The sequence below is a fragment of the Montipora foliosa genome, chromosome 4 (genome assembly GCF_036669935.1).
Source record: "Montipora foliosa isolate CH-2021 chromosome 4, ASM3666993v2, whole genome shotgun sequence".
NCBI classification, from domain to species: Eukaryota; Metazoa; Cnidaria; class Anthozoa; order Scleractinia; family Acroporidae; genus Montipora; species Montipora foliosa.
In genome coordinates, this window is record NC_090872.1 from 32409097 (window position 1) to 32419096 (window position 10000).

Consider the following 10000-nt stretch of genomic DNA (forward strand, 5'->3'; position numbering starts at 1 on the left):
ACAAATGCTTTGATTTCTATGTATAATGTTCCCAATAGACCGTATTCATAAATGGCGGTCACATTTATAATTCTTTTGTCCACGTGCAAATTAGCCTACCAAGCCTCATTTTAGAGCAAAAATTCTTTTCAATTCACTGTATGGTGTCGAGGCTTGGTAGGCTAATTTGCACTTCGACAAAAGAACTATAAATTGGCCGCCATTTATGAATAAGGTCTATTGGTGGTTTTCAAGTTACGCGTCATCGCCGCCATGTTGGTTGACGAAAACAAAAGATCTCTCATTAGCTCCTCTTGTTCGTTCACTAGCAACGGCAGCATTGTTATCTGTCTCTCTAGAGATTGGTTGCAAACCAATTATTAGTGCCCCAGCGCTAGAAGTCTTGACACTTAAATAAACAATAAAACTGAATTATATAACAATAAAACAATTTTGATAACAGATTTAAGGTGGGCAGACGCGAAAAGTCATATTGCGGGGGGAATGTTACTGCGACATGTTGCTGCGACAAAAAACTTGTGTAGTGCACACTGAGCGACATGTAGAAGGGACAAAATCACAACATGTGCACACATGCACATGAAAATGTTGCAGGTACATATCCCAGGGACATGAACCCGCAACATTTTCATGTATGTGCAAATGTTGTGACTTTACATGTCCCCGCTACACGACCCTAATGCATGTCGCCTCAGTGTGTACTACACACCTTTTTGTCGCTGCAACATGACCCCTCGTGTGTGCCCACCTTTAAAAAGATAGGGGAAGTAAAGATTCCCTAAGCAAGAAATAGCTCTGCTACCAGCTCAGACTGAATTTCGTGATCTCTCAAGATGTCGGCTATTTGTCACAGCAACATATAAGCCCGGTTGATAGATATTTTTTCCCTCGACAAGGTAATTTATTTTTCTGGTATCTGAACCAATTACCTCTATTTTTCGTAGTCAGTCGCGCTCCAGTTTGTGCCAGGGACTGCAAGATCGTCTCGGCTCGTTTGTAAACTGGTTCAGTTTCCGAGGATGTCTTCCTCTTGGTCAAAGAGCCTGCCAAGAGAGATGGACAGACAACGAAGAATCAAGTGCTTGAAACTGCGAGCGATTTCCAATAGAGTCCAATAACACAAAAGACTAGAAAGTAACTAACACATGCAACCAGCGCTAGCGCGGGATCCGGAAAACGCGGAACAGTTGCTCACAATTGAGCAATTGAGTTTCTGACTGGCTAAAAATTCTCGCGAGAGTATTGAGGTTTATTGAAACGAAAATGTTATGAAATGCACACAGTGAAGCCTGCCTTCACGTGAATAGGAAGAAACGCTTTTAATTTTTTTGTACTTGGCTTTGCACGGCCTGGATTCAAGCAATCGCTGCTCGTCTGTCACATTTTTTCGCAAGAGCGAAATAAATTCTCCAGCTACGCAAACGGTACTAAGGAACAACAAACGCGTCCATCGCTGAAGATAATAGCTAAACAGGCCTGTAAAAATCAGTTTACTAGCGAATCAAAATGCATTGTCGTTAAAAATTCTCGCACCGGTGCTTCAGTTGGTTGAGCATCGGGCTGCCATGCGGGAGGTCGTGAGTTCGACTCCGGCCGGACCAACACTCAGGCTCTTTAAATAACTGAGGAGAAAGTGCAGCCTTTGTAATTACACCCGCAAATGGTTAGACTTTCAAGTCTTCTCGGATAACGACTATAAAGCGTAGACCCCGTCTCACAAATATCTTATTAAAGAACCCAAAAGTTCCCGGTGTTGTGGCTGTCCTCGATCTGTGAGTATATCGGTGGGTGGGTATAGCAGGTCAACATCAGTTAAAATAGCTGCAAAAACTTCAACCTGATGAAACAAATAAAAAAATAAAAAATAATAATAATAACAAACAAAAGCTCTCTCACCTTTTGTCTTTCTAGTTATTTCGTGATTTCGATGAGGTCTCCACTCTCGAGCATCAAAGGTGCCTCTTAATTCAACTTGCTTCTGTTTTCTCTGGGGTACTGACGGCGAGTGTTTCGTTGTGATCGGTGCTGCGTCCAACCTTTTAATCGAACTCCACTGACTACCAGAGACCAAAGACGAGGCTGACCCAAATCTCGATGAAAGAGGGGCATCCAAGAGTTCATTAGTTATGAATGTACTTCCAGTGGATGTTGATTCGTCATTTAAGAGTGACGTGACATCAGAGCCATCGCTGTCAACTGAAAGAGACAGAGGCGAGTGAACTCTGTCACGTGATTGAGAATACTCACTCCCTGTCATACTTTCTCTTCTGGGCGAAGAGCTATGCAGTGGTAGCTCAAAGAGGTCATCGGTGTCAACTAGTTCATGATTACTGAGTCTCGAATTCAGGTCTGTTGTCAACGAGGAATCCGATCCAGTGTCAGCTTTCATATCGGATTCGTCGCCAACATCAGGTATGGGAGGAGACCGCTCCTTTCTTTTTCGCAGCTGATGCCTTTCTTCTGCTTGTTCTTTGTTTCGCTTTTTAGTTTCTGTCGGGATGCGGCAAACTCCTCTTTTTGGGGACATATTATGAAAAGGTTGAACAGCCTGGCCCTTCTCCAGTTCTGATTCATTTGGGTACGAAGGATCGTTTTCAGGAGGGCCTTTCTCTGGGGCCGGCGTCCCTTGTGCTGCTAACGTGGGACCCGGAGTCGTCATTGGTGTTGTTATTTGGGACACATGGGCTTGAAAGCTTGAGATTAAACTTCGTACTTCAAGTAGCAATGATTTGAGGTCCTCGGTTACTTCAGCGTTCTTTCTTGATAAGGTGTCAGGTTTCTGTATGTATTAAAAAAAGGGAATATATAAAAGGCACTTACGCATAATATAACATTTAGGGTGCGTTCGATTGACCCTATTCCGGAATAAGAATACGGGGAGTGATGATTTAAAACACTGTGTATGGCGTTTTGCAGCAACAAGAATAATAAAGCTATGTTTAAAATAGCATTTTAGCAGATGTTTGACAATATTAATGTGAATCCCCGCAAAAACGAAGGATTTCTAACTTCTATTCCATGTATTCCTATCCCGGAATACGGTCAATCAAACGCGTCCTTAATGTGGAGAACAAGTCTTAAATTGGTTTGAACATTTTAAACTGTCTTAAGGCAATTGCCCACTGTCTGGGAAATCCATATCACGTTTGAAGTTTGCTGTCGTATTAGTATAATAGCATTAGTTTCTACCGTTGTATTAACAAGGACCAAATAAACAAATCTTACACGAAAACAATCAGTCATCACAGCGACGGCAACGAGGAGGCGAAAACCTGTATAGTTTCAGGTTGGTTTTGCACGCCCAGGGCGCGTATTGTTAATGTTCATTCGTTTCATAGCCTTCCTCTATGAAACAGTTACAACCATAGTTTATTAAAGCTTTCAAATTACAGCTCAAGAGCTGAATAGGATGAAACTTTACAAAAGAATTCAAGTTAGAAAAACCACATGTACACTAAAATATGATCTATTTCCTATTACTGTAAAAGAAACTATTCTTTAAGCTATTGGTTTTACAATTAGGCATATGAAAATTTCGAGAGCTTTTAAGATTGACTCTACATTTGTTTAATTCCGGTAAAAGGTTGTGTAGCTCATGGTGCGGATTGTTGCTAATTTCCTTGAACATTCTAACAGTTCGAGCTTGTCTCCGATCGAAGAGTTTCTGAAATGACCAAACCTGAAGTCTTGTAGAGGATGTGAACACAAGACGGTAATTTTTTAAATCCTCAATTTGATCCGCCTCAAATTGGAAACGACTATTGCTCTAAGATACCGGTACTGAAAGTGTGAACTTGTATGCTGGAATGACGTCATCGTGGCCGTCGTCATATGTGTGGGAGGTCTCTTACCTCTCGAGATTGCGAAGTTACTGCTTGCGGTTCAGTATCCAGCGCTACCAATTCTGATTGCTGTAGCTGGGCTGGAGCAAGTAGAGTTGGGAGTTGTTTTGGAGCCATCACAGCACTTCTGTAATTCGCCTGGGTGGTCAGCGGTGGCCATCTACAAACGAAACGCAAAACATGTTACAAATTCTTGTCGAATTATTTTCTGAACCAATGATTGGCTCAATTCGTTGAGACATAAATCCGGTGTAGCCTGCGAGCAGGCTCTCCGAGGGACTGGGGTTGGGGGTAGAATGCCGCAGGCTAAATCCAAATCGGGCCGACAAAAAAATTCTGTTGCAGTGCAACAGATTTTTTATGTCGACCCGATTTTTTCCAAAGCCGCCGCCAAAAATTGGGCCGACAAGTCGCACCGTGTAAACCGGCCTTAAGACGAAATATGGACCAAAATTCGTCTTCGATCGATTCGTCAGTCAGCACGTCTCCAAAGCGTGCTAACAGACGAATCAGCAGAAGACGAATTTTAATCCTTAATTCGTCTAAACGCTAGAACTATTTTTAGACGGATAATTCGTCTTAGACGTCTGAGTTATTCGTCTCCACTATAAATGCGGCCAATAAAAATTAATGATAAAGGGCGGGATACCGGTTCAAATGTGTTGCAAGGAGGTTTGAGATCAACTGCAGTAAGACATAGTTACCTAAACCCAGTGTTCATTTTGGTTAAAAACTCGATCAGTGATGCAGCTTCTGCTCTAAGAGGGAAAGCCTTTGACGTCCGTTCCAACTCCTAGAAAAAACGAAAGCTATGAAATTTATCTCGTGTAGATATCACGTCACCGACAACAGTGACGAAGCTCCATGCTTGCAGCTAGTGAATATTGAGTCAGAGAGATTGACACCGTATTAAAGTAACGGTTAGGTGGTGTTTAGATATCACCGGGGAACTTTCGTGCCGGTGAGAGTTCACCCTGGTTCCCTCTCGTGGCTGTCTTCGTTTACATACCACCAGAAAATGTCATACCGGCGCCAGTTAACCATGTTTGTTGCAGGAGAGAGAATTTCATTCCGGTTAAAAATTCCGCAACAGTACCATGTAAACGAAGAACTGCCATTCATTTCGGCATGAACTTGACCTCTCGGTGGACTGGAACGGGTTACCGCATGCGTCAAGTTCGTTTTCGATTAAAGCATGAATTTAATCAAAGTTAAAAATGCCTTCGTAAAAACACGGTATTAAATAAAGTAGGCGGGTGTTATGTAAACACGATACGAAATCAAGTAGTCATCCCAGTATGGAACTCGCGCTGGGGCGAGTTTTCTCATATAAACAGGTCTTTACAGTGTACGTGAAATAAGAGTACGTTTGCATTGGTAACCCACCTTTATTTCTAAAGAGTGCTTCAGCTTCAATCTCGCCATTTCCTGTTCCATCTTTTCAATAACACCTTGGGAATCTGCATGTTTTAAAGCCGCCTGCAATGATAGAAGCCAGTTAATAAGCCATTCGTAAATCATTAATCCAGTTTGAAGTTTCGCAAACACATGCTTGCAACGGGTTAAAAAGAAGCGTAACTGTAACATAGCGGCACCAAATTAGCACCTATTGTATATTACATTTCGCATACGCATTTATAAGTAGGTTAGCACATTATGCAAAAGCAGAGAGCACACACAACCAGGCGGTGTGTGTGAACAACCAGAATAAAACTCCATCGACATCCGACTACAGTAACAATTTTCTTTCTTTCTTTTTTCATTTAAAGTCTTGTATTTTTAATATATGCTTGTTTTCATCTCAATGCGCCCGTGTGTTTCTCTTCACTGAGACAAAGTTGGTGGCTGGTAGTATTAAGGACGTCTGAGGTAAGCTGTCGAAGGGATTAGCGAGTTTTAAATTGGAGTGCGTGTGAGTTTTCTGTCCAAGGCATGCACAAAAGGTTTGGACTAGGTTGTTTTTCTGAGTGCGCAGGCTCAGTCCCAAAACTTGTCCTTGTATTGGATCATGCGCATTCAACAGATCCGAGGCTCTTGTAAAGAGAATGGTATAAGTACTTAAATCCAAAGGTTTCTATCACTTGAAATAATGTAAATTAAATCATATACCTTTTCGAGAGCTTGTTCCATATGGCTCAACTTCTTTTTGAGATCATCACACTGCTCTCGGGTCTTTCTGAACTCAAGTTCTAACTGTTCGCGATCCACCGTTAATTGATTCAGTTTTTCCGAAAGCTCGCTGCTTCTTCTTTCATAATAACGCGCATCCTAAGGAGACCATAAGTGAAGCAGAATGAGAGGATGAGAGGATGACACAAACTGGGCCAAGGTCAACTCCTATAATATTTACGGCAAGAAAAAGCTAATGGAAAAAAGAAAAGAGCAAAAAGCTCGGCCCTAAAGTTACTGCAGGGCGGAATCGCCTGCCCTTCTCCCATCCCTTTCCACTCCAGATACCACGCAACACTTTGCAGCCTTTTATTTCATTGGACACGCCTTGACATCAACGAAAAAAAGATAGTCGCAATTTTGCAACAAGGTACGAAAATTTAGTCGAAAAATCGTCGCGCTGCGTTGTGTTCTCAGCGGTTTAGCAAAACAAAATATGAGCCCACAATACTTGTGTGTAAAGAAACCGCTGAAAATGGCGAATGATATCGAAGGAATGGAATTGTGCACGTAACATCGCAGCTAAATTACGCCAACTTGAAAGAAAATTCACGGCGAGAAACAAAATAATTTTGTCATTTCTTTATATATTTTAGCAAAAGAAGCAGCAAAGTGGCAACTGCTAACTATTTTGTTTCGAAAGTCGCAATTTCAAGCCCTGCAATGGACCGGTATACACCTAAATCCAAAATGGCCGACATTTTAGTATATTCTTTTGTTCGATTGCAAATTGGCCCTTTTGGTCTCGTTCAAGGTTAAATATTCTTTTGAATTTTCAATTTGAAAGCAAGGCCAAAACGGTCAATTTGCAAGGAAACAAAAGAATACTAAAACGGCGGCCATTTGGAATAAGGTGTATAGGACGTAGCTCTACAAATTTTAGGAGAAGGCGTATTTACTGTTTCCCTTGCATATTCTTGTGCCAAGTGTTTTCCCCACCAATCCCGAGTGCCGTTGTTATCACTGCTTCCTGACCATTTTATTCAGAAGAATTATTGACAGATTTCTAAACAAAGGTTACCAGGTTAAGCCACCCACCCCACCACCAAATTCTCACCTTGGAAGCTGTGTTAAGGCTCTCCGTCAACCAGTGGATTCTAAAAAAAGCAACGGGTCATGTAGTAAGAAAAACTACAGAAATAAAAGTGATGCAAAGAAGACGATAAATATTAAGCTCGGGAAACGAGTAATGCCTTCCAAGGATTCCAGAGCCACCCTTGGAAAAGTACATCTCAGTAGTAATTAGTCCAAAACACTCGTGGAATAGAGGAGAAAACCACTTTAAAGGAAGCTTACGCAACCACAAGGTAAACGATTAACCCAAACGAAACAACTGTGACAGAAAACGAAGGGCGCGCTCAATTTCGATAAAATTACGGTTTGAAATTTTAGGAATTTCTTGAGCCCAATGAAACGTTACATTCCAGTTGAAAACCCCAACACAAGCCAACGCGCTTTCTCATAGTTTTCTAGTAACTTGAGCTTGCCGTGAGCCGGAGACAACAGAACAACAATTTGGTCGATTTAGTTGCATGGAACGCAACACTTCGGTCCAAAGTCGAATACCTTCGAAGGTGGCGCCAAACACTGCGGTCTGCGGACCGTTTCATTTGACTTCAGTTACAGTCGAAGTTTCCGAGATTTTGGCGCAATAGAATGCACCCGAAAGCTAATACTGCTGACTTCTACTTCAACGTTCAAGTTCTAAAAGGACGACACAAAATAATCTTTTTTTGAGAACATCTACGCGGCGCTATATCTCTCTTTCGAACCCATTTGATTCTTATGTATTATAAACTGTCGGCTCAGTTGGTTGAGAATGGGCTACTGTCTGGGAAGACGCGGGATCAAAATTCCAGCCGGACCTACACTCAGGATCTTCAAGTTACTGGAGAGAAAAAGCTGCTTTTGTAATGACATCTGACTGCAAATGGTTAGACTCTCCAGTTTTCTGGGATAACAAAGATAAACCGTATGCCCCACCTCACAACCCTAAAATTAGGTACTCTAAATCCGAGGGTTAATAAAGATATGACGATGACTACTTGAGAATACCAACTTTTCAATTCAATAATGAACTTTATTACATGACTAGCTCCGTGAGCGGGCAATATGAGCCAAATCCAGCGCTGTGATTGGCTACCCGAGCGGAAAAGATGGAGCTCTACTGCCCGCCCGGGATCTCTCGCTTGGTCCCGCAAGATCAAATTTTTTTGGGGTGTTTTATCCCATATAATAAATCCTTTATTGACCAAGCTTGTTCGGTCAAGGTGGCTGGATATTAGCCTCGTTCTCTTTCTTTTTTTGCGTGTTTACGGACCTCAACTTCGTTTCAATCCAAAAACACGCAAAAAAAAAACACTTGGCCAATATCCAGTCATCTTGACCTCACGCTTGGTCAATAACCCTTATTTATTTAAGCGTCAACCGTATTTAGCGCTGGGCTACCAATTGAGGACACTGTACAGAAATCAAATCATATCAGATCAATGCATCGAATCGTAGGTTGGTTTTCGAGGAGAAGGAAGGGGAGGAGAAAACCGGAGCAACCGGAGAAAAACCCCTCGGACAAGAGTAAGGAACCAATAAATTCAACCCACATGTGACGCGAAGGATGGGAATCGAACCTGGGACGAATTAAGAAGAAGGCGAGTTCTCTGGGGATGCAAGGATGCAGGGATGGCGCAGTGGTGAGAGCACTCGCCTCCCACCAATGTGGCCCGGGTTCGATTCCCATATCCGGCGTCATATGTGAGTTTGTTGGTTCTCTACTCTGCACCAAGAGGTTTTCAGTGTCCGGGTAATCCGGTTTTCCCCTCTCCTCGAAAACCAACATTTGATTTGATTTGCGTTAACTTGTTAGTTTCAATTTACAGTGTCCCCGATTAGTGCCCTACGGCGCTAGAAGATTAGACACTTAAATAAAGTTCCTTTCCTTTCCTTGCCTTTCACCACTGCACCATCTCTGCTCCATGCACTCCATGAGATAATAAACACACAACTGGCACACAACTGTACTTAATTAGATACTGTACTTAATTAGATAAGAGATAAGTCTCAAAAATATTCTCGAAATCGTTGACCAAGAGGACAAAGTTCTCCCTCCGCGTTTGTCTCATCATTTTCCACTTCATAGCAAAACTGAAACTAACTTGTTCTGAAGAGCATCCAGTTCACCGCGCTTGGCTGTGACCTCCTGCTGCATTGATTCTGCAACTCGAACCGCTACAAATAAACCGTAAAGAAAATAGCAAATGAATAACGGATTAAGATCGAATAAACAGATCTGGACTCATTCTAATCTTTCCGTACATCTGTAAAACGATCATGAATCTTGAAAGTCGCGTCAACAAACGCTCAGGAATAGTATCTCCCGAAAAATTATCTGCACTCACCCGGATTGAAGTCACAAACCACTTTGCATCGCTGTTTTTATACAGCCATCCCAAAGCAAAGCAGTTTATGACGTCCACCGAGTACGGAAGCAATTCCCTCTCTTGCTCGGGTCAATTGCGGATGGTATATCTGAGACACTGAGTAAAAAAACTCTATAAAGCAAGAACTGACGTTTCTTTGAGGTGTTTTGGAACACTGACATGTCTCGGACGAGTGTATAGAATTATCCTCAAAAATAAAAAAAATCGTTAAAGTAACCGGTACTTTAAAGATCGCACCTGATAGAAAATACAATGAAAATTCAAGTTGTACCACAGGAATACTACTAATGTAGTTGGTGGGCAGAAAAAGACAGTCGTCCAAAACGGCGCCCATAAGCAATTTCCTGCGCTGCTACGAAAGAAGTAGGAATCCAGGAAAATGGTTGCAGACCGGTTGAGACTAGCGGCATAACATTGTAGAGACCGGGGCACTAGTATTATGAATTATTAATCTAAGACACTTACTGCGAACATGCATCACACAAGTAAACTACCTTTGCCACTCATAACTCCCTTTGTCTTCAACAGCTTTCGGGTCAAAGCCAAATCCTG

General features: G+C 42.1%; 1 protein-coding gene across 2 annotated transcripts in view; it reads right to left on the bottom strand.

The window, feature by feature from the left end:
• The window catches only part of LOC138000644 (coiled-coil domain-containing protein 158-like), a 42453-nt gene that overhangs the window by 365 nt on the left and 32088 nt on the right, over positions 1 to 10000 (bottom strand). For both annotated transcript variants that reach the window (XM_068847202.1, XM_068847201.1), the window contains 9 exons: positions 9943 to 10000; positions 9164 to 9236; positions 7069 to 7108; positions 5952 to 6110; positions 5229 to 5321; positions 4547 to 4635; positions 3852 to 4002; positions 1897 to 2779; positions 930 to 1043 (listed from right to left, as the gene is read on the bottom strand). The exon at positions 9943 to 10000 is cut by the window's right edge and continues 8 nt beyond it. In XM_068847202.1, the coding sequence (XP_068703303.1) occupies positions 930 to 1043; positions 1897 to 2779; positions 3852 to 4002; positions 4547 to 4635; positions 5229 to 5321; positions 5952 to 6110; positions 7069 to 7108; positions 9164 to 9236; positions 9943 to 10000 (1660 nt within the window). The remainder of the gene's footprint in view (positions 1 to 929; positions 1044 to 1896; positions 2780 to 3851; positions 4003 to 4546; positions 4636 to 5228; positions 5322 to 5951; positions 6111 to 7068; positions 7109 to 9163; positions 9237 to 9942) is intronic.